Here is a 24,382-nt window from a genome sequence, read left to right on the forward strand (position 1 = left end):
TTGGCTATTATAATATAATTGACAGTATTTTTTTATTTTAGTGGCACAAAAAGTAATGCTGAGTCCTAGAGTCAGTAACATCTTAGAGTGGTCAGATAGACAGATGGTCATGTTTCCCTTTTTTGAATTATGTTCTCACCATCATTAATACGTGAACATTTTAATGTTCTGCTTAGTTTTGGTTGGTTTATTCCAGATATCTTTTATGAATATTCAGTAAGATAATTCAGATCAGCACCTTGTTTGACTTTTAAAAATGTAGTTTTTATAGGTTAGTTTTTTTAGTATTCCATGAAGTATTTGCATATTTTATAAATCTGTAATTATTAGGCCTCATCTCTCAACCTGATACACAAATTGTGACAATGCCATAGATTCTGTTTCATCTCTGTTGTCTTGAGATGTTTATTTTGAAACTTGTGCACTTGAAGGCTGTCTTGCATTGGTACTTATGTACCTGATTTCTTCTTAAGAATAATTGAATATAACCTGATTTCTTATAGGAATCCAAAAGGCTAGCTCTTGTTTATGAATTTTTAATTGTTCTTATATACTTACACAAATGCTTTTTTTCTGCATTTCTCATTTGAGTTAACTAAGTGTATTAGTTCATGAACTAAATGTAACTTCCTGGATCTTTAGAACAGTGTGTTTGGGCTGACTCTCTTGTTTGGGGTTTGAGGATAGGTGAAGAAATAACTCGAGAATCCAAAAAAGCACGAAAAATAGGTGGCCTTACTGGTAGCAGTTCTGATGATAGTGGAAGTGAATCTGATGCCTCCGATAATGAAGAAAGCGACTACGAGAGCTCTAAAAACATGAGTTCTGGAGATGACGATGATTTCAACCCATTTAGAGATGAGTCTAGTGAGGATGATGAAGATGGTGAGTTCATGAATCTATTAAATGTAAACTAAAGGATAGTTATTTCTATGTATTTGTTTATTTATTTATTTTTGGCTGCGTTGGGTCTTAGTTGCAACAGGCGGGATCTTTTGTTGCGGCGTGCAGGCTTCTCTCTAGTGGCATGCAGGCGGCAGAGCACATGAGCTGTAGTTGCGGTGCACGGGCTTAGTTGCTCTGTGGTATGTGGGGTCTTAGTTCCCTGACCAGGGATCGAACCTGCATCCTCTGCAATTGGAAGGCAGATTCTTAATCGCTGGACCACCAGGGAAGTCCCTATTTCTGTGTATTTGAAATGGGGTATTGTACTAAAACCTTTTTTTTCCTGTAGAAATCATCACACAGATTCTAATCTTTGCTTGGTGGGAGCTCCAAGCTTGTCTGTCTTCTGGAGGTTCAGCACATTTATGTGAGATCATGACCTCAATTTTGTGCACTTATATTTAACCTCAAACCATGGAATTTACCTCATGGTGTATGGGTGTACTGCATATCTGAAGTTGGGTGGTGGTTTACAAGTTGTCACTCAACAGTACAAAAAAACTCAACGGTGTTTCCTTTGGAAATTCTGTACTTGTGTTAACAAATGATTTGATACATGTCTTTCCTTAATTTTCAGATCCCTGGTTAATCAGAAAGGACCACAAGAAAAACAAAGATAAAAAAAAAAAGAGAAGTATAGATCCAGATTCTATTCAAAGTGCCTTATTAGCATCAGGTCTTGGATCAAAACGACCTAGTTTTTCTTCTACGCCAGTAATTTCACCTGCTCCTAACAGTGCACCAGGTATCCACGTGGAAGCTTGCTTTGTCTGTGAAATGTACTTTTTTTTTTAAAGGGAATGCTATTTATTTATTTTGGCTGTGTTGCGTCTTCGTTTCTGTGCGAGGGCTTTCTCTAGTTGCGGCAAGCGGGCCTCTCACTATTGCGGCCTATCTTGTTGCCGAGCACAGGCTCCAGACGCGCAGGCTCAGTAGTTGTGGCTCACGGGCCCAGTTGCTCCGCGGCATGGGATCTTCCCAGACCAGGGCTCGAACCCGTGTCCCCTGCATTGGCAGGCAGATTCTCAACCACTGCGCCACCAGGGAAGCCCTGAAATGTACTTTTAGACAAAACAAATATTTAAACTTTGTCCTGATTTTTAACAAATGTACTTTATCTAGCTAACAGTAACACCAACAGCAACAATAGCCTTATAACAAGTCAGGATGCTGTGGAAAGGGCCCAGCAGATGAAGAAAGACCTACTTGATAAACTAGAAAAATTAGCTGAAGACCTCCCTCCTAATACCCTGGATGAACTTATTGATGAACTTGGTGGCCCTGAGAACGTTGCTGAGGTAAATATGACTTGATCAGGGCTGTGTCTCTTCTAGGTAATTTTTTGCCACTTTCAAACCCTTTAGAATAAGTGATATATTTGGTATCATCATATAATTATCTAATATCCTCTCTTAGATCTTAGAACCCTTGTTCTACTCTAGTTGTCATCCTAGAGCAAGTAAATTCCTGCCCCTAGTATCTTGAGTATCTGCCCCAAGACACGGATCTCTGGTATCGCACCTGTCACGCAGGCTTTGTTATCATTGCCGCATGTCTGTTTTCTCCACTGGAATTTGAACTTTTCAGAACCAGGCACTGTGTTGCAATGTTCTCTCTCCCCCAGCGCCTGGTGCAGGACAGGTTGCACAGTACATGCTGCCTTCATTATCCCTTTCATCTCCCACCAAGTTTCTATGATGGGAGCCCTGAGCTTCATGCACCATAGTCAGCTACGTTAATTGTAAGTGTCACTGTTTGGCTTTGCAGATGACTGGCCGCAAGGGGAGGGTTGTAAGCAATGATGATGGAAGTATATCTTATGAGTCAAGATCTGAACTTGACGTCCCTGTGGAAATACTAAATATCACGGAAAAACAAAGATTTATGGATGGAGATAAGGTATGTTTTTCTGGGATGCTTTTTGGCGAAAGGAATGATGCCCATACGTTTAGATTAATCTTTAGGTTTTTTCTTTTAATATAAATCATGTCTGTTGAATGTTCTTACTCTATTTTTTTTTTAAGTAATTACACATAATCACTGAACATTTTACATGTTTTCATTATTTTCTTATAAATCGAATGTGGTGTTTTGTGCACAGAATTAGATGTAGCTCTTGATAGCTTTGGAGGCCTTTGAAGTCTTTAATCAGAATATTAAATTGTGTTCTCTCAGGTCATCCAATGCTACACCCTAGTGTCAGTGTAATTTTGAGTCTAGAAATATATTTAAGCATGCCCAGATTACTAGGATCCTTTGATTTTGCTGTTTATTGTCTTGCTCTGCCATGTCCTATTGAGATGATTTACTCTGAATGGTCGTAGATTTCACTTGCGTAACTGACCACTGCAGAGGTTGTGGTCACCTTCAGAGGCCCTTTCTGTATGCTCTTACTGTTAAGTAAACTTCATCAATTTTCAGATTCTCAAATCAGTTCTTTCTCCATCTAGTCGGAATTGCTATAAGCGTTTTGCTAAAAAATAGGTAGGAGCACCACTTCAACCTCCTTCCTTAATCTAAAAGAAGTAGAATAAAATCTTATCTCTTTATCCACATTTTACTTTGTATTTCAAAATTTTTTTGCCTCTGCAACTAGAAAATAGATGGTAGTTATTACCATTATCAAAGTTGTCTTTTAAATGTATTTAAAAGCTCATGTTACATATTTTAAAGATTATAGGTAGAGATATTATCAGTTGTTTTAAGTACTTGTTTCATTAGTAATTTAGGCCCATGTGCATTAGAAATTGTATTAGTTGGGATCAGATTTGGCTGTTAAGTGACAGAAAATCCAAAATCATATTCACTTAAAGTGGAAGTTCATTTCTCTCATGTACAAGTTTGAGTAGGTAGACCAGGACTGGTATGACCCCTTGAAGTCTAGGTCTCTTCTGTCTTGTTCCTTTAATATGTGGCCTTCCATTTCCTAGTTACTTCCATATTTCAGGTTCAGTCATTACACCTCTACATTTCAGCCAGCAGAGAGAAAAAAAGAGGAGGGGAAGGGCATATCTTTGATTAGGGACATTTCGTGGACGTTGTTCATGTGACCTACTGGCTGGAGTGTGCCCACACTTAGCTGTAAGGGAGACTGGGAAATGTAATCTTGATTCTGGGTGTCCTTGTAACCATGTACAGCTAAAACTGAGGGTTAGGAAGTGAAGGAGAATATGTGTTGGTGGATGTTTCCCCACCTGTCTTTGTGCAGAAGTGATCTTTTGTTTTTTTCTCCTTACATTTGATACAGAATATTGCTATCATCTCAGAAGCTGCCAGCTCAGGTATTTCATTACAAGCAGATAGGAGAGCTAAAAATCAAAGGCGAAGAGTTCACATGACTCTGGAATTACCATGGAGTGCTGATAGAGCAATTCAGCAGTTTGGTAAGTTCCTACACTGAGTTTCACTTCATAGCCAGGAATTACTGGGGAAATATTTTAATGCTAGATATACTAAAACTTGACATATATGTAGGTTTTGGAGATGTTTGTGTATTGCATATACCTTAAAATATAGAAGGCATCATGAATTTATTTTTTGGCTGTTTTAAAAGCTGTAAAAGACCTACAATAGGGCTTTCTGGCATTATATTCAAGAATGGGGCTCTTCAGGAGTATCTTCATTGTAGATCTCCAAGGATGTTATCCATGTCAGAGCAACTGCCACTTGATGTCTTTTTCAACCCCCGGTAGCTTCATTGAGGGCACATTGCTCCTCCCTTCCCTTCCATCTTCATGTCCCTGTGACCTGGTGATTTAAAAAAACAACAACAACAATTTTGGGAGAATCCAGAGCAGCTGTGCATCAGCAACATTGTGGTCAACCAAACTGGGGTAGCACCAGTAATGTGTTTATCATTTAATAAGTTTATGGTAGTTTCTGCTCCCCCGTAAGTGGGAGTATTGTTCTGAATACAGATGTTGTTCAAGTTGGCGTTTTTGATTTTGTGCCTTTTGGGGAGTTAGGGTAATATTACGTTCTTTAATTTTTCCTCTGGTTTAAAGATTTCTGGATACCAGCTTACTGTTAAGTGCTGGGAATAGGTCTCAGAATACTAATATCTAGAGAACACAATCAGCGATTTTTTTTTTTTTTAATGTCATTACAGGACGAACTCATAGATCAAACCAAGTTACTGCTCCGGAATATGTCTTTCTGATTTCTGAATTGGCAGGAGAACAAAGATTTGCATCTATTGTTGCTAAAAGACTTGAGAGTTTGGTAAGTTTTTGAGTTATATAGATGTGTGTAAAAGATGATGTATGTTAACCTGTCTTCTGTGCCTTGATTGGAGATTTTATGTTTGGATAGGGTGCGCTTACACATGGAGACAGAAGAGCAACAGAATCCAGAGATCTGAGTAGGTTCAACTTTGATAATAAGGTACATTTCAGCTTTCACTATCTGAAAAATGATTGCAGTGTACGGTGTTTGTAAGGAACAGAAAGGGAAAGTGGTTGCTGTTTAAAACTTAAAGCTGCCTCCTCATATGGTTTTGCTATAAAATCATGGCTAGTCCTGTAAGACACATGGCAGTTAGATCTTTGGTGATCAACTGTGCAATATAATCATCTTCTCATTCCTATTGGAATATAAGATTATAATAAATACTTGTGGCTGCATGAAGTGTGAGTTCCCAGAAGTAAAGAAAGTTGTTTATTTATGGAATGCCTGCTGTGTACAAAGGTGTGAATGAGGCACTAGGCAGTGTAAAATATATATAAAAATAATTGAGTCCTGCTATTTTTGACTCTTTGGTACAATAATAGTTTTTATAGCATTCACTTGGTCATGTGATTGAAGAGTATCTAAATGCTGAAACTTGTTAAATTTATTTGTTTTTTATTGCAGTACGGAAGAAATGCTTTAGAAATTGTCATGAAATCCATTGTAAACCTAGATTCTCCTATGGTATCACCACCTCCAGACTATCCTGGAGAATTCTTTAAAGGTAACTTTTAAAAATAATCATAACAAAGGAAAATGAGTACTGGCAAGAAGGTACTAAAACTCATTCGAACACGTGCTGTTGTTTTTAGTTTTCTTTGGACATAAAATGTATAAAATTTAGAAATTGATAGTTACCAGACGCCTAAATTGATATAATAAGCAGTAGATTTATTAAATTTCATTCAGGTGAAGTGTTTTTACTGTTGACAGAGTTTTTTGCATGTTGTTTTAATACTAGATTACTAGAGGAAAAATGGTTTTGTTAGATTAATTTGAAAATGTGCCAAATAGCTTTTAAAATTTAAAGTACCTAGGTAAATAATCTGTGGGGGCTAGTGGAGGTACAGATAAAACAAAACTGGCCGTGTATTAACAGTTGTTAAAACTGGGTGCTGGGTACCTGTGGTCCATAGAATATTCTCTTTACATTTGTGTGTATGTAGAAATTTTTATATTTAAAAAAAAGTCCTAAGTAGTGCTATAGAAATTCTTAGATGTATCTTGCAAATCTGAAGAATAGATTTTACCCCATTAATATTAGTAGTCTGGGTGATTTCAGTAGTTCAGCAAACTATGAAAATATTTTGGAGAATAAACAGATGTAAGGTATTGGAAACATTATCCTTCTAGAGTTAACACGTTTTACTAGGAAGTCCTTTCCAGTTGAGCCGGTGTTTAGTGTTGGTAACAGTCCATATTGACCTAGCTGGCAGGGGCTTATAATCACTGATGGCATTTAACAACACAAAAAACCAATAAAGTCTTGGCCCTGTTCTTTTCCTCCCTTTCCCTTTCGTTCCCTCTTATTTTCTTTTTATTTGGTCATTAGAGGGATTGTCAAAAACAACTCCCCAATTTATTTCTAATTCTAAAAAATTACATGTTATTTATTCATTATAAGTGATGAAAACAATCTAAAAGTGAATAATGAGGAGCCCATACCCTCTCCTTAAACTACCTACTACCTACCAATCTCACCTGCTGAGGTTACAAATGTTGACAATCTGAACAAGGGCAGCCTTAACACACCTTTGTCCGTTTGTCTAAACACAGAGCTTTTTTTAAAAAAAATGTTAATATTACTTGCAACGTACTTTTCTCACTTGGTACATCACAGGCATCCCTTACAAATCAATAGCTATAGTACTAACACATTTTTTTTTTTTTTTTAAAAAACAAGGTCTTTTTTTTTTTTTAATTAATTAATTTATTGATTTATTTTTGGCTGTGTTGGGTCTTCGTTTCTGTGCGAGGGCTTTCTCCAGTTGCGGCAAGCGGGGGCCACTCTTCATTGCGGTGCGTGGGCCTCTCACCATCGTGGCCTCTCCCGTTGCGGAGCACAGGCTCCAGACGCGCAGGCTCAGCAGTTGTGGCTCACGGGCTTAGTTGCTCCGTGGCATGTGGGATCTTCCCAGACCAGGGCTCGAACCCGTGTCCCCTGCATTGGCAGGCAGACTCCCAACCACTGCACCACCAGGGAAGCCCCACTAACACATATTTTAACAGTTGTGTAATATTCTACATCTAGCTTATGTAACAGTTTCTTCAGTTTCTCCCTTATTGATGTTCAAGTGGTTTTCATTTTTTTGCATCACAAACAGTGCTGGAATTATAGCAGCTATCCTTCTATTCAGGTAATTTCCTCCCATAGGATGGGTTCCCAAAATGAGGATTTTTTGCATTGGAGCTCTTTGGCTACAGAGTTGTCACCTGCAGAATCTACACATTTTGAGCATGTAGCAGTCTAGCTGATTAAATAAATGTGTAAATAGGATATAATTATGCTTCCTATTGATCCTTTTCTCTTTCTTAAACCCTTCTTGCTGTAAGTCTGGGTTGGAGCCTGGACACAAATACTTTTCAAAAGTTTTATAAACTGTCCTCTTAGTAACGTAATTCAGAACATGTTGACAGTTATATATGTTGCTTATCTTCTGCATCGCCTTGTCAATACTGATAGGTAACGTTTGGGAAGGAAGCATGATTATTTCCTTACATAAATTATTTAATCAGTATCCTGCTGTATGTTCAAAGTTGTTTAGATTCTGTGGGTGACAGCTTCGTAGCCTAGGATCTCCACCGCCAAGGGTTGTTGTTGGAAAGATACGACGTTTTAGTGAAACAATAAAATATGATGTGTGGTTTGAGTACTCTAGAATTTTGAAGTGTCTAAAGATCTTTAGGGGCTGTGGGTTCCATTTAATTCAGCTAATAGGAACTATGGAAGATACATAGACTGTGTCTTATATGCTAGAACTTGATCTAGTTTGATTAGTCAGGTAACAGCTCATTGAGTTATTTGGGCTATAAGGTTTTGTTTTTTAAATTGATTTTATTTTTGGCTGTATTGGGTCTTCGTTGCTGTGCGCAGGCTTTCTCTAGTTGTGGCGAGTGGGTTTCTCACTGCAGTGGCTTCTCTTGTGGAGCACAGGCTCTAGGCGCGCGGGCTCCAATAGTTGTGGTTCGTGGGCTCTAGAGCGCAGGCTCAGTAGTTGTGGCACATGGGCCTAGTTGCTCCACGGCATGTGGGATCTTCCCAGACCAGGGCTTGAACCCATGTCCCCTGCATTGGCAGGCGGATTCTTAACCACTGCGCCACCAGGGAAGCCCTGGGCTATAAGGTTTTTTATAAATTTGTTTTATTATAGATGTTCGACAAGGACTGATAGGAGTTGGCCTGATAAATGTAGAAGATCGTTCAGGAATTCTTACTCTAGATAAAGGTAATGGTATGACTTCTGTATGTATGTTCATAACTGTTGCTGTATCATTATAGCCCGTTTTGTTCTTTATGCTTTCGTCAACTTGAAGGGGAAGCTTCAAGTCTGTAGGTCTCAATCCCTCATTACTGAGTGCTCACAGAGCATTCTGGGTGGTTTTTGCTATGAATAACTATGGTTATTCAAGAAATTGAATCTCTCTTCTCTCTACATAGCAGCAGTTCTCAAACCAGGTTGTGTAGATGATCAGCTGTTGAGCTTTTTAAAAAGTACTGAAGCCAGGGCAGGAGCTCAGACATTGGTAATTTTCCAGAAGCTCCTGGGCATTCTTACTTGTGCAGCCAAAGTTGAGCTTCACTGACTTAACAGCACTTAAAACTTTATGAGTTAAGACTTAATGTTGGAAAACTAACATTCTGTTGTGCTAAATTGTATTCATACTTTCAATAAGCGAAGCTGAAGATGCAAAAATTCAACTTGGCAGACATCTTTTGAGCATGTAGTGTAGCCGTGCTAATTGCTAGAAGTAGAAGTGGTCGAAGTATAGCCCTGTTCTGGGAGCAGTACAGGAGTTGTGAGGGAAGGCTTAGAGGAGAAAGTGAGACTCTTACTAGGCTGAGATGAATGAATTTTTAAAATTGCCATTTGAATGCATTAAATCTTTCATACAATCTTGTCGTTGCAGATTATAACAACATAGGAAAATTCTTGAATAGAATTTTGGGCATGGAGGTGCATCAACAGAATGCGTTATTTCAGTATTTTGCAGACACACTTACTGCAGTTGTCCAAAATGCCAAAAAAAATGGAAGATATGATATGGGAATCTTAGGTAAGTTGGGAAATCTTTGAAACATCATATGTATTCTTTTTTTTTTTCTTTTTAATTAATTAATTTATTTTTAGCTGCATTGGGTTTTCTTTGCTGCACATGGGGTTTCTCTAGTTGCAGTAAGCGGGAGCTACTCTTCGTTGCCGTGCGTGGGCTTCTTGTTGCCGTGGCTTCTCGTTGCAGAGCATGGGCTCTAGGTGCGCGGGCTTCAGTAGTTGTGGCTCGCGGGCTCTAGAGCGCAGGCTCAGTAGTTGTGGCGCACGGGCTTAGTTGCTCCGCGGCATGTGGGATCTTCCCCGACCAGGGCTCAAACCCGTGTCCCCTGCATTGGCAGGCGGATTCTTAACCACTGCACCACCAGGGAAGCCTGTCATATGTATTCTTGATGAAATTTTTTTTTATACTTATATGTTGCTTTTTCTTGTTCAAGATCTTGGTTCTGGAGATGAAAAAGTGAGGAAAAGTGATGTTAAGAAGTTTCTGACTCCAGGATATTCAACCTCTGGCCATGTAGAATTATACACGGTAAGTTTAGAAAACGTGCACATTCAAGTATAATGTCATTTTCTGGTAAGCATTCTCAGAAGTGAGTTTAATTTAAATTTTATTCTGATTTTTTTTACAGATAAGTGTAGAGAGAGGAATGTCCTGGGAGGAAGCTACCAAGATTTGGGCTGAGTTGACAGGACCAGATGATGGCTTTTATTTGTCATTGCAAGTAAGACTTGTTTCCCTTAAATGTTAGTTGTTAAGATATGTAATGTGTTTTCATTGCCAGCGTTGTAATTATCTGTTCGCTTTGTGCTGATTTTCCAATTGTATTTAGCTTTCTGTGTTTTAATAATTTATCACTGTAATTGTGATATATTTTTATTTAATACATTTTGAAGAGTATTATTTAATGCAAGTTTTAAATTATTACTTACCGGGGACTTCCCTGGCGGTCCAGTGGTTCAGATTGCATGCTTCCACTGCAGGGGGCACAGGTTTGATCCCTGGTCAGGGAATTAAGATCCCGCATACTGCGTGGTGCAGGCAAAAAAAAAAAAAAAAAAAAAAAAGTTTACGTATTCTTAGTAAATTGAACCCTTTTTTTCCATAATATAGTGAGTGACCTTCTTTAGTCATAATAATGCTTTATGTCTTCAAGATTCAGTTTTCAGTTATTAGTGTAACTACATTCATTGGTTTAGTATTTGCTTGTGGACAGAGCTAAGGAGAGAGGATGTGTGAGTGTGCCTGTGTGTGTGTGCACGTGTGTGTACATGTTTACATTTAGACATATACATATACACACACAAATGAATGCATATTTATTTGTCCTGATCAAAACTATGGAATTTTAATCTCACCTCTTCTCTGATATTTTTGTCTTCTTTCTTCCACACTAATAATCCCTGTTCTTCAGGGCACACAGGATGATAAAATATCATGGATACTATGCCCCAGTATTCCTGAAAATAATTTTTTTTAATAATAACTTTTTTTGCATAAGCTTACTTTCTGCTATTTAAAAAATAGTTATACTGTTTCTGCATGTCAACATATGGCAATTATATAGTATACTCTTCTTTTAACCCTTAATTAATCTTAGCTCTACAGGTAATTAATTTATATTTAAAGCTCACCACTCACTCACTAGTCCTTAGGTTAATATCTCTCTAGTTATTTTGTCTGAAGCCCATTCTGTAGTAGATTCAGGAAGGGCTTATGGAAACATTACTCCCTGAATTCTTACATGCTGGTAAGTTTGTGCCTTTGTACTTGAAAGACAAATTTTACCAGACATGAAATCTTTAGTTCACGTTTTCTTTTCTTGGATATCTTGAAGATGCTACTACTTATTCTTTTGAGATAGAGTTGCTGTCAAAAAAATTTTTTTTTAATTAATTTATTTTTATTTTTGGCTGCGTTGGGGCTTCATTGCTGGGCGCGGGCTTTCTTCAGTTGAGGCAAGCAGGGGCTACTCTTTGTTGCGGTGCACAGGCTTCTCATTGCGGTGGCTTCTCTTGTTATGGAGCACGGGCTCTAGGTGCGCAGGCTTCAGTAGTTGTGGCACGTGGGCTCAGTAGTTGTGGCTCACGGGCTCTAGAGCACAGGGAGTAGCTGTGGCGCACTGGCTTAGTTGCTCTGTGGCATGTGGGATCTTCCCAGACCAGGGCTCGAACCTGTGTCCCCTGCACTGGCAGGTGGATTCCTAACCACTGGGCCACCGGGGAAGCCTGGCAGGTGGATTCTTATCCATTGCGCCACCAGGGAAGTCCCTGCTGTCAAAATTTGATGGTGCTCTAATTTTTTCCCCTTTTTAATTTAGTTTAGAGTATATCCTGGTATTAGTCAGTCTTGGTCAGTATTCTCAGCTATGTGATATGCTCTTTCAATATGTAGTTTCAAATCTTTATTTTAGAAAGTTTTTTAATTACTTTTATTTGTAATGTTTTTAGTATTCTATTCCCTGAATTTCTCCTTTATCGGGACTTCTCTTATGCATACGTTATATCTTTGCTTGCCTTTTAATATTTATTTTCTCTTGAATTCTTTTTATCTCTTCCTTAATTTCTTTTTCTTTAACGACTTTATTGAGATATAATTCACATACCGTACAATTCACTCGCTAAAGTATATAATTTAACGATTTCTGGCATATTACATTGTTAATTTTTTAAAATGATGGTAAAATATATAACAAAGTTTGCCATTTTATCCATTTTAAAGTGTATGATTTAGTGTCATTAATTATATTCACAATGTTGTGCTAACATCACCATTAAACAATAGCTTTCCCTGGCCTGATAACCTCTGATCTATTTTCTGTCTATGAATTTGCATATCTTGGTACCTCGTATAAGTGGAATCATGCAGTATGTGACAGTTGTGTCTGGCTTCTTTCACTCAGCATAATGTTTTCAAGGTTCGTCCATGTTGTAGAATGTGTCATAACTTCATTTCTTTTTGTGACTAACATTGCTTTGTATGTGTATAGCACATTTTACTTTTTATTTGCAAATATTGGGTTGGCCAAAAAGTTCGTTCTGGTTTGTCAGTAAGATGCTACCGAAAACCCGAACGAACTTTTTGGCCAAGCCCTTTATGGCGTGACCAACTGTAAATGAAGACCTGGTTCAAGATCTGCGTAAAGGAGGCCAAATATGATGATGCCACAGGCAGGGTGAAACCATAAATAAGCTCTCTAGAGCAGGAATCCCTAAATTTTTTATGTCGGGGGTCAGGTAGTAAGTATGTTAGGTTTTGCAGAGCGTATGTGGTCTCTGCTGACTATTCTTTGTGGATTTTTTTTTCTTAAATTCTGTAATTGAATTATGTACACATGAATGCATTATTACACTTGTGAAAAAATTTAAATACAGATAACACTAAATTTTTTGACCATGATTCCCAGCCCCGGTTCCCTTCCCACCTTCCCAGAGGTAGCCACCGTTACCAGTTTTGTGTCTATTCTCCCAGACCATTGTCTGTGCATTAATGCATATGTATTGTAGCCATAGGAAACAATTTACTCTTTTAGGTGGTTGATTTGTTGTTGGTTATTTTTTTTACACCAATTCTATGATACAGTATCGATCATTCTTTAAATTGCCTTTCTCACTAAACAATCAGTCTTGGAGTGCTTTCTGTATTGATACTTATAGGACTACTTCATTCATTGTGGCTGTTGCATGGTATTCTGTATATACCATGGTTTATTTAGCCTGTGTTGTATTAATTGACTTTTAGGTTGTTTCCACTTTTTCTGTCTTACAAAGGACGTGCTTATAGATGCTTCTTTATGTACCTGTGTGAGTGTATCTCTAGAGTAGATTCAGAGAAATGGCATCACTGGATCTTAAGATCACTTACTTCTTTCTATGTGTGAATGAGAGGAAAAACTCTTTTGAAGATCCTGGAGGAGAAAAAGTTTAGCTCTTAAAAGTCTGAAAGATGATTTCCCCCCCAGCTTTGTTCTTGGCTTCTAATATTATCTTGAGGTTTCTAGCTAGGGTGGGATGGGTAAAACTGAACAAGTAAAAGGACATATCAGGATTGAGGGGAAAGATAACAAGCAGATTTGGCTGAGTTTAAGTTGCTGCCTTCTCTCTCCTTTTTTTTTTTTTTTTTTAAACATCTTTATTGGAGTATACAATGCTTTACAACATTGCTTTACAGTGTTGTGTTAGTTTCTGCTGTATAACAAAGTGAATCAGCTATATGTATACGTATATCCCCATATCCCCTCCCTCTTGCGCCTCCCTCCCACCCTCCCTATCCCACCCCTCTAGGTAGTCACAAAGCACCGAGCTGATCTCCCTGTGCTATGCAGCTGCTTCCCACTAGCTATGTATTTTACATTTGGTAGTGTATATATGTCAGTGCCACTCTCTCACTTCGTCCTAGCTTACTGTACCCCATCCCTGTGTCCTCAAGTCTATTCTCTACGTCTGGGTCTTTATTCCTGTCCTGACCCTAGGTTCAACAGCATGGATTTTTTTCCTTCCTAAGAAACTTTCTCCCTTCCTTCCTTAAACTATTCTTAAGCTTAGGAGCCTCAGGCCATTTGGTCCATAAACCTGGTTTACTGGTCTCTGATTCAATAGCAAAGCTCTCAAACTGGATCTGGCTCCTAGTTGTGCATGTGTGTGTGTGTATGTGTGTTTGAAAATCTTATTGAGATTATTGTAGATTCTCATGAGGTTATAGGAAATAATACAGAGAAATTCCTTTTACAGCAGTTTTCCCAATGGTAACATTTTACAAACCTATAGTATATCACAACCAAGATACTGATACAGTTCACTAGATTTTATTCAGATTTCTCTGAGGCCTTGGATGGGATTTTGATTGGTCCATATAGGATATTGGTTATATTTTTTTCATTTGAAATTATTGCCAAATTGAAGCACTGGTAGATTTTGATGAAAATGCTGATCCCCACCAGTTTCCCTTGAGTGAAAGGATGTGGTAACGTTGTCCTTTGTTACTCTCTGCTGCATGGCTGCAGGCAGCTGGTTGTGAAGAGTGAGGACCTTAGAAGAGACATCCTTCCAAGAAGGTGCAGCCTCGTTTGTTGAACCTCCTCAGCAACAAGCAAATATGACTTGCAATGGTGTTTAACATGTGTTGACATTAGGGAAGCCATGTCAGAATCACTTTTAATTCCACTGTAGTGTGATGATTTATTTTATAGTTACAATGAATTAACCTGACACTGTCAAGATAGATCACACTGTTTGTTACGTGCTTTAAACACTGCCTTAAAGTATAGTTAGCTAGAGAATTTCACATGAGCTGATACAAAATTTTAAATGTATTTTTCACTTAACTTTTGTTTCATAGACTTTGCAGTAATTATATAAACAGTGTTTCAAATCATTTGAACAAGTAAAAGACGAAGGATCTTTAGTATCAATGAAGAGAAAAGTAAAGTATTAAGTCCTTTTATCAGTGTAAGAATTATCTTAATATAAAAAGGTAGGAGCTTAGCAAATGATTTATTTTGTAGAGGAGCTGGGAAAATACCTTTGAAACTTTTCCTTTTCCTTCAATTTTGCTCCGGAGACTGTTGCTTTGAAATTGTTCACCATTCTTCAAAAGAAATACTAATTTTCCCAATCTTATTTTTCCTTGCGTTAAATGGGGCTTTTTACAAATCTTTCAGGGTTCCTCTCATAAAGTCCAACTTTAAAAAAATTTTTTAAATAAAACAAGTTCCATCGTTTGTCTAATGCATCCTTTTCTTCCACTTCTGCATCGTATTTATGTATTATTTGTTCAGCATTTGGCTTTCTCCTGTTATAGCAGTACTGTTTACAGATGAAATTTGTGATATTTCATGTGATATTTTACCCTCACACAACCATAGGAATAGGTTGTAGCACTGATGGAGTAGATGAATTCAGAGGACTGTGGGTGATCAAAAAGCATTATCTTGAAGGTTATATATTTCATTGTAACTTGAAGGAGAGTAACATACAGTAGAGGTAAAATTATTTCCTGTGAAGACCCTTCCTGCCCACCGCCTGGACTCTTCCCTCACACACCTCTGAGCCTGTGTAGGCTGCGAGTCCAGCTTCCTGCACTAGAAGAAGCAAATTGTCTCCCCTGGACATCGTGCTCTAAGTCTCACTCAGCACAGTTCTCTAAAGGTTGTCTCGCCTCAAGAGATAAGGTCCATTAGGCTTCACTTTGGTGAGACCTTGTTCAAGCCGGTTACACGGCAGGTGTTACCCTTTCACACAGTTTTGTATTTACATACTCATTTGGCTTTGGTGATGTGATGGTACAAAAAACAAGCCTGTCTTAAAGTGTGCAGTATTGAATCTTTATATTTTCTCACCTATTTATTTATTTATTTTTAATAGATAAGAAACAACAAGAAAACTGCCATCTTAGTTAAAGAAGTGAATCCTAAAAAGAAGCTTTTCTTAGTTTATAGACCAAATACTGGGAAACAGCTCAAATTAGAAATTTATGCTGATCTAAAAAAGAAATATAAGAAGGTATTTTTCCATTTGTACATGATGTTATATATGAATACTTGTTTTATAATAATATATTGCAACTATGTTTATATGTAAATTGTCAATTTTTCCTATTTGATTACTGGAAAAATTGTTTTCAGAAAAAGTTTTATCAACTCTTGTTAAATTAATATCCCAGTCTTAATGTTATCAACCGTTAGGAAACTTAAAGATGATTATTTGAATCAGCTTATGTTATCAGAAAAGGAAGTTTCTATAGTGCTAACTACAAAAATTAGAATTTTTTAAATAAAGGGAAGATGTACAAGACTGAAATTCCTTCCCACCAACTCTTGGTTTTACTGTGAACTGCTGTGTTTATATTTTGCAATAATTTCTGGAAAAACAGTGATATCTGTTTTTCCTAACTTTACTATGTTATTTTGTTGTTAGTATTACCTTATATTACTATTATTCCTAGCCATTTTCACTTGAAAACAATTATAATTAAGTTAACTATTTGAAATATTCATTACATGGGAAAAACCTCATGGCAGAGCGTTATGGATAGCATTCAAATGCAAGCAGTAGCGAAGACCATGTTTTCTATATAAAGATGATTTTAGGTTGGCTTTAGAGACCAAATTAGGCAACCAGTTTGTTTAAAACAATACCTTTTCAATGGAATTTTTGTCTTATTTTCACAGGTAGTCTCAGACGATGCCCTGGTCCACTGGTTAGATCAGTATAATTCATCTGCAGATACTTGTACTCATGCTTATTGGTTAGTTTTCATTTTTATCACCATATATTCCAAAGTATAATCAAGATTTAATTTAAACACCCCTTCATTCTTTAGCTATCTGTCCCTATAAGTACACAAGCAGATTATCAATTGCTTGGTGTTGTTTCTTTAAGCAGAGGTACTTGTTGGAAGTCTCTGGACCATGCACTGTTTTAGGTCTCCCCACTGATGCTTTGTTACTGCCAACCAAATGTTGTCTGCTGGCATGGACTTAACTATCATTCTTAGGGTTGAGACTTTTTCTTTCTCCTCTCCTTCCTTCCCTTCCTTTATTTTTTCCTTCCTCTTTTTTTTTTTTTCCAAAGTTTTTTTGGTGTCCCAAATCAGTTTTATTTTTAAGGCTAGGGAACTTCTAGGAAACCACAGGGGTGCCTCAAATAGTTAACAGCACTAGAAACTTTGTTGTTGAGCCCTGGAGCTGATCCTGCTGTGCTACTAGGCTAGCCAGAGGTGTTCTCAAGTCATTATGTTCATTTCAAGGCATTGAAAATGGAGTATCTGGCCCACTTTTTGAAAAGGGATACAGGATATAGATGAATTTTAGCTGGGTTTTTATTTAGACACATGTAAGTAGATAAATTTGCTTTTGTTTATTTGCTGAGGCCTTTTCCACTTAGCTGATTTAGAACTGTATATTGGTAGCTTAATACTATAGAAATAACTGGCAGGATTATTTTATAAACTGACATTAACACAGTAAACTAATGGATATTAAAATGACAGATGCTTAAGTGGATATCAAGACCAATAAATCAGCCCTTTTATAAGGGAGTCAGACCCAAGAAATAACTGTAATTTTAAAATCAGTGGTGATACCTTAAGTTGGACAGGGTAATCCAATACGTCAAAAGGATTGCAGTCTACAAAACTATCAGTAAAGGTAAATGACGGTAGGGCGTTTTCCATTTGAAATTAGGGAAGACCTTGTGGGCCTCGTGTGTGTGTGTGTGTGTGTGTGTGTGTGCACGCACATATACATTTTTTTCCTTATTATCTATCCTAGGCGTGGCAATTGCAAAAAAGCAAGTTTGGGATTAGTTTGTGAAATAGGTCTTCGTTGCCGCACGTACTATGTATTATGTGGCTCAGTACTGAGTGTCTGGACAAAAGTCGAGGGTGTTCTCGCATCTGTCAGTGGCACAAACGTGAAAATGCAGATAGTTCGGCTAAGAACAGAGGATGGACAGCGGATTGTAGGTGAGTTTTTAATTTTTTTTTGGTTTGAGCGCCTTGAGAAGAAAAATCAGGTCCTGTGTTTTTCTTATTTTGCTTCTAACGTCTTAGAATCTTAGCATCTATCTATTCCAGTGGTGGGGTAGAGCTTGCTTTATATTATGTTCTTAAAAGGATAAATAGTAGTTAAGCTTTTGAATGGATGTAGTTGGTTCTGGCTGAAATTCTGACGTGGTTGTTATTTTATGCTGCCCTCGGTGCTCTTGCTCCCCTTCCTCACTGTTGACATCTATGCAGGCTCCCTGGTATGAAGACTAAGGATTCTCTGAAGTCTTTATGTTCAGTGTGCCACATTGAGACTATGGAAGTCAAAGCCACTGTGCACAGAGGATGGACTGGAGTCCTGCAGGGAGCAGGGGAGACCAGGCTGGCCGCCCCCCCCGTTCCCTCAGTGGCAGGCCTCACAGAAACCCACCCAGTTACTGCACTGTCCCTGTCGCGTTGTCTTTGTTTCTTTTGCAACAACCTTTCTCTGTATCCTGGGTTGCCCATTGGTAGGTAGCCTGTGGGCTAGTCAGTCCATGGACATTTTTTTGATCCTCAAGTATTTTTGGTTGCGAGATTTCAATTGAGTTAGTTGCCAACTTTTAAAAATCAAAACACTGTGGGCTTCCCTGGTGGTGCAGTGGTTAAGAATCCGCCTGCCAATGCAGGGGACACGGGTTCGAGCCCTGGTCCAGGAAGATCCCACGTGCCGCGGAGCAACCAAGCCCGTGCGCCACAACTACTGAGTCTGTGCTCTAGAGCCCGCAAGCCACAACTGCTGAGCCCGCGTGCCGCAACTACTGAAGCCCACGCGCCTAGAGCCCGTGCTCTGCAACAAGAGAAGCCACTGCAATGAGAAGCCCGTGCACCACAATGAAGAGTAGCCCCTGCTCGCTGCAACTAGAGAAACCCTGGGTGCAACAACAAAGACCCAATGCAGCCAAAAATAAATAAATAAAATAAATAAATTTATTAAAAAAAAATCAGAAGACTGGATTTCTATCTTCTTCAAAAGAACAACAACAGAGAAGCTTGGAACATGGAGCCCCAGTTCCCACGTGGGAGGAGTTGAAGTTCCCTTACCCAGGATATATACACTCTCCAGTTTGCTGACTTCCACACTGTGCCACTTAGAAGTTACTGCTTCAGTACGCATTTGAATTTGCAGCCACTATTCTGTAGTCTCTTTGGTACATTAGTACATGCCAAAGAAGGTGGTGCTTGCCTACATTTGTGGAGCTTCAAAGATAGTAGATAGGAAGGTACTGTACTTGGCCTTCTGTTGCTCCAGCAAGAAGATGGTGTTGCACTAGACACGTGCATGTGCTCAGGTATTTGTGGGTGGCGCTGCTGAGGAATCGGGCTACTTCTGAAGGGGCCAGTTCAGTTATTAGGTGTTCATTTAGTTTTCTCGTGGAGTCTTGTTCATCAAACTTAATATTATACTTCATTTGGAATTTGCTATGAAGCTGTAAAACAGTGTGGTTTCTCCTGGAAGCAACCTTTATAAATTCTTGTTTTCTAATTGCAGGTTTGATCATTCCTGCAAATTGTGTGTCTCCTCTTATAAATCTCCTGTCAACTTCAGACCAGTCTCAACAGCTTGCAGTCCAGCAGAAACAGCTCTGGCAGCAGCGTCACCCCCAGAGCATCGCCAATTTGAGCAACACATAAGAACAGACAGGTTTCAACATGGATGTATATGAAACGCTGTTGAAGCATATCATTTGCATAAAAATCAGGGACAGTTTCCAAAGAATTATAATTTTTGTTTCAGTTGTGCTCTCTCTCTAGTTAATTTTTTTGGGAATAAGGACAAACCTGGAATGGATAGCAAAACTGAAAATCAGCAGTGCCGATGGTGGTACATATGTCTTTCCTCGTGCTTTTCCCGTGGTACTTACCGTGTGCTTCTACTTCGGGTGAGCAGAGGGGTATGTGCGCGTGTGTGTCAGTCTGTTTGTTTGTGAGTTTGTTAAAAGCTACGAACCATAATTGGTTTAAAAATGCTTGGAACTTCCCAAACTGGCTTTACTTTTATGTTACACAGTGCTCAGGGTTAACGCAGCACATCCATGCCATTGCTGTGGGACTTATCCCCGGATGCATGTGTTTTGAGTCCATAAATAGAGAAAATATATATTGGTTTCTTTTTCCAACTTATTAAAACAATAGGTTTATTAAAGCATGAAACGAAAGGTTACATATCATGCATTCAGGTTCTTTTTCTAGTTTTTGTTCTGACAGTGCATGTCTTTGACAGCATGCGTAAACAAGATTAACACAGAAGTCAAGTAGCGGAAAGAAACATTTGTAGATGTACAGCATTGGTTATTGCATTTTTATAGTGTTTATACCTGGGTATTGCTTCAAACCCTGCGAAATCACCTTCTCCCATTCCCCCTGCCCCAGGTTTCTTGTCAAGGTAATGAGTACATACATTTTTTGGTGATAAAACTCTTAAAAGTTAATTTTAATGTATTAATAGTATTCCTAATGTGTGCTGCAAAAATGGCTACAAGCCTGCTTTTCTTAAAATTACATTTTTCTTAACTTAAAGATAGTTTTAGAAAGAAGTACAAATTGGCTTCCGTCTTGCAAACAATCTTTATTTTTTTTTTACTTCGTTATCTTAATTTGCTTTGTCACTCTTAAAAATGGAAACCGTACTTGAGTTGTAAACTAGACAATGAGGAAACACTTGAGGCTTCTGCTGTATGTTTATTTCTTGTTGTTATTGTTGTTACCCAGTAACTTGAATATTGTTTAATGTGTTGTAAGACATTGTAGAGTTTATCTCAAGCTGTTAAAAATGGTAATGTACAAATGTGAATAGACACTTATCTATAATATGGGTAAGTTTTGTTTCGCCTATAATAGATGTTTATAAAAACAAGTGAGGGGACAATTGGTCTTTTTGTTACCTTTTTTTTTTCCTTTCCTTTTTTTTTTTTTGCTTGCACAGGTTGCACTATTGAAAAACTGAGACTGTATAAACCTGGTCAAAAGCTGCAAGATACCACAATCTTGTAGATGTCAAATAAAAAGTTATTATACTAAGCAGAAGTGGACTCTTGTTTAGGCCCTCACCACCTTCAAAAGTAGTCTGTGATGGGGGTGCTGCAGGACTTGCGTGTTGCTCAACATTCCAGGTAGCCTTACGTTTTGGCTTGAAACCTACCCCTCAAAATTGAAACGGTGTTGAGGAAGGGGTAAAATGATAGTACTTTTGGAAGTTTCTCAAGTTGAACTGTTCTCCTTTGTAACTTTCTAAACTTCTTGTAGAATTAGGTGAGATGTATGTGAAGTGATGGGAAAGCTAGGGCTATCATCCTCTTGTGTTTCTTCAAGCCTGAGTTTGGTTATGTCACGTTTACCATAAGTTTTCTTTCTTTGGATTTATTTATTCTAGACGCCTAAAAGAACAAGTTGAGAATAATTTCTGTCCTTTGGCATATTTTGCCCAGTGGATGCAACTTTTATCCTCAGTCTAGTCCTTATATCTCAGGCAGTGACCCATATGAATATCAACCAGTGTCCCTTGTCAGGGCCACTAGACCCAGCTGGCAGTCAAGAGCGGAATTGTCCACCTGCACCAAAACGTCCCAGTTCTTCTGTTTTTCAATCAGGAGCCCGTTCAGCTTCCGTCAACATCCCGAGGTGAAATAGAGCTGCGGAGGGGGAAGCCTAACGAGCCTGTTCCCTCCAGTGAGGCAAAATGGCGGGGTTGGGGAAAAGAGACTCCCTCTTGGAGGCTTGGCCCAACTTCCCTTTTTTGTGTGTGGGAGTATCTTTTTTAGCAGGTTATGGTTTTTTCCAAGCAGCTTCAGTGTGAGGATTCTTTAGCATGCAGTTAGTTGACCCTCACAATTTATGATGTAATGTTTGCTCTTGGAATAGCTATCTTGTTGCAAAGGGGGATATATGTATGTTCTGTTCTTTGTAGAACAGCTTTGTTTTGCTTTTAAAAAAAAAGTCCAGAAATAAGGCCTCTGAAAACTCTCAAAGTAGACCTCAGAAAGGCAGCCGTGTAAATGGATGGGGAGCTGAGGTGCCACGTGCACATGCTTATCGTGGTGTGGTGTGCATGTGAGCGCTGGGAGTCTGCTGCCCAGCCTCCTCTCTGGAGGTGAACGTATGACCTTTAACACTGTGCCCTTATCCAAGTCAGCAAGTTTTAGGTTGGTCAACGTGGGAAAACCCAGCATTCAAGGTCCTCCTCTGTCAGACAATCAAGTCTCAACAACAGCTAACTTCTGTACAACAGATCCTTGTATTTCAGGATCTGAATGCCACGTCTGAACCCAGGGACCTTGTTGAACCCGATGTGAGTCCATTTGGCCTCTGTAATGCCTTTTCTCCCTTTTTAGCAATATGGCTCTGAGCACAAAGATTGATTACAAGTCACGTTAGTGTTTTCAGAGTTTACAGTGCCGATTGTACTGAAAACCACTTTCCCAGTCCAGAGCTGCTCAGATGGTATTGGCGGGGGGGTTAGTGTTCCCCTAATTTAGCACCCTCCCTACCACAAGGTCTCTAGCTGCAGTTTAGTGGGATAATCCAGATATTTATCAATGATATGAATTCGTAAAAGTATTAATAAGGTATTTTTAAACACAACTTGATGAAAAAGTAAATATCTTAAGCAATTTTCCCTTTTTGCTGCTAAATTGCCGATACACTCTTCAGTGTCTTTTCTTTACATCTGTATATAAGTTAGCAAGAACCTGCATCCAAAGCAATGTAGTGTTGTGTGTATGTATATATATATATTTATTCCAATCCAACTAGCACTTCAGAAAGCTTTTTGAGTTGCAACAGTAAACCTTTTACTTGTATTCTGCTTCATCTGTAATGGTAAAAGTTCTAGATTACCAAGCTCCAGGGGTATATAATATTTTAGAGGCATAATTTTCTGGCTGTAGCCACTGGGGCATTCATTTGCCAATCTCCATGTGATGCTATTAGAGCAACTTCTAACAGGCACGACGAGAAAGGGTACCAGACACTTACCATTGTATAATGGGAGCCTTTCCCCAGTCCCCTCCACTTTCCAGTTTAGCAGGAGGGGAAAAAAAGCAATAGATTAGAAATGATTTGATGCATTTCAATTTATGAAAGTAGGAGCAGAGGAAAAGTGTTTTTCACTTGGGTCCTTTTCTTGATTAGATATTAAGAGGAAGGTCCCTATCTAAATACTCTCATTTTAAAAATGTACCTGAAAAAAATAAAATAAAAATGTACCTGAATGATATTTGATAGTTTCTAAGAATGGTGCTACATAAGAGTCGCTGTTAGACCAGTATGCAGTTAACAGATGTTCGGTTAGTGCAGGCATCCCAGGGACAGTAGGCATTTGTTGACTATCCTTCCTCTATGTCTGGAGTCTCCTTGGCTAACACCACACCTTGCACGCTCGCTGTGCACGCTTTGCTGCTGGAATATGCAGCAGGCGGTCCATGTCATGGCTACACCTGCGAGCAAAAGCCATTTGTAAAAAGTCCTCATTGGATGCCAGTTGTCTAGTACAAAGGCAGTGTCTTTTAAGGGCATGTAAGTGAAGGAAACACATCTAGATACCTGCAGCTCGAGCTAGCTAGTAATTTTTTTCTGCGTACTTGAGGTGAAATCCAAAACCCACCTTCTGATTTTATGCTGTACTTATATATATATATATATATATATATATATATATATATGTACATAATGTGTATATATAGAAATGTTGAGTTCTTTTTGAATTCTGAATGTAAATATTTCTTGTAAATTGGGACGCCACCAGCTTGTTTTTCTCTTTTCCCTCCTCCCTTCAATCCTATTTATTCTTTTCTTGACTTCCCATAGGGGGCTTCTTAACAATTTGGTGTTTTTTTTGGATGTAGAAACGTATGAAAAACTTCTTAGTTGAATTTGTTCATATATTTTAGAATTCGGTTTTGCATCTTTACTATAGAATTCCTATGTCTGTTTTGTGTTAATATTTTTCAACGTGCCTGATTGTGTTTTGCATTTTTATTACAGATTTTTACTGTGTGCAATGCGTTGTATTGGGGGGAATGTACTTGAGTGCAATTTCTGATACTGTCATTATATGACTAGTTATGCTCATTTATGTTGCTCTTTGGAAGCTATCGTGAGCCTGATGTTTTCACCTAAAAAATTTCTTCCCAAGACTTCCTTTAAGCTCCTCTAACTTCTTCAGTGCATTTGGGATCAAACTTAGCTCTTCAGTAAACCCGACTTGTTCCTACCCTTGCAGTTTTTCAGGCCTGCACCAAATCCTTCATCCTTGGGCGGCTTTCCAGCTGAGCGGAAAATCTTGCAGATCTGAACAGTGATTTATGACCTGCTACTGCTGCAGATTTTCTGTTTCTTTAAGAAGTCGAGCGTGTACTTTTAGCCTACAAGTAACAAGCAGAAGCTTACTTTCCAGCGAGCATGGGTAATCTGCTTCTGC

The 24,382-nt window shown here is 38.5% G+C and overlaps 1 protein-coding gene across 5 annotated transcripts in view; it reads left to right on the top strand.

Moving 5' to 3' along the window:
- The window catches only part of SBNO1 (strawberry notch homolog 1), a 55,370-nt gene extending 31,767 nt beyond the window's left edge, over positions 1 to 23,603 (top strand). For 4 of the 5 annotated variants that reach the window (XM_068562313.1, XM_068562315.1, XM_068562314.1 and 1 more), the window contains 16 exons: positions 688 to 885; positions 1,523 to 1,690; positions 2,068 to 2,243; positions 2,713 to 2,844; positions 4,193 to 4,328; positions 5,054 to 5,166; positions 5,257 to 5,328; positions 5,797 to 5,896; positions 8,544 to 8,618; positions 9,301 to 9,447; positions 9,878 to 9,972; positions 10,073 to 10,165; positions 15,804 to 15,941; positions 16,610 to 16,686; positions 17,711 to 17,904; positions 19,457 to 23,603. In XM_068562313.1, coding sequence (XP_068418414.1) covers positions 688 to 885; positions 1,523 to 1,690; positions 2,068 to 2,243; positions 2,713 to 2,844; positions 4,193 to 4,328; positions 5,054 to 5,166; positions 5,257 to 5,328; positions 5,797 to 5,896; positions 8,544 to 8,618; positions 9,301 to 9,447; positions 9,878 to 9,972; positions 10,073 to 10,165; positions 15,804 to 15,941; positions 16,610 to 16,686; positions 17,711 to 17,904; positions 19,457 to 19,599 — 2,057 coding nt within the window. In that variant the 3' untranslated portion in view covers positions 19,600 to 23,603. Of the gene's footprint in view, positions 1 to 687; positions 886 to 1,522; positions 1,691 to 2,067; positions 2,244 to 2,712; positions 2,845 to 4,192; positions 4,329 to 5,053; positions 5,167 to 5,256; positions 5,329 to 5,796; positions 5,897 to 8,543; positions 8,619 to 9,300; positions 9,448 to 9,877; positions 9,973 to 10,072; positions 10,166 to 14,443; positions 14,726 to 15,803; positions 15,942 to 16,609; positions 16,687 to 17,710; positions 17,905 to 19,456 lie in introns of those variants that run through there. The other variant, XM_068562317.1, reaches the window with a different exon arrangement.
- Positions 23,604 to 24,382: the final 779 nt, after the last annotated feature.

This window comes from Eschrichtius robustus, chromosome 14 (assembly GCF_028021215.1).
Source record: "Eschrichtius robustus isolate mEscRob2 chromosome 14, mEscRob2.pri, whole genome shotgun sequence".
In the NCBI taxonomy this organism is placed as follows: Eukaryota; Metazoa; Chordata; class Mammalia; order Artiodactyla; family Eschrichtiidae; genus Eschrichtius; species Eschrichtius robustus.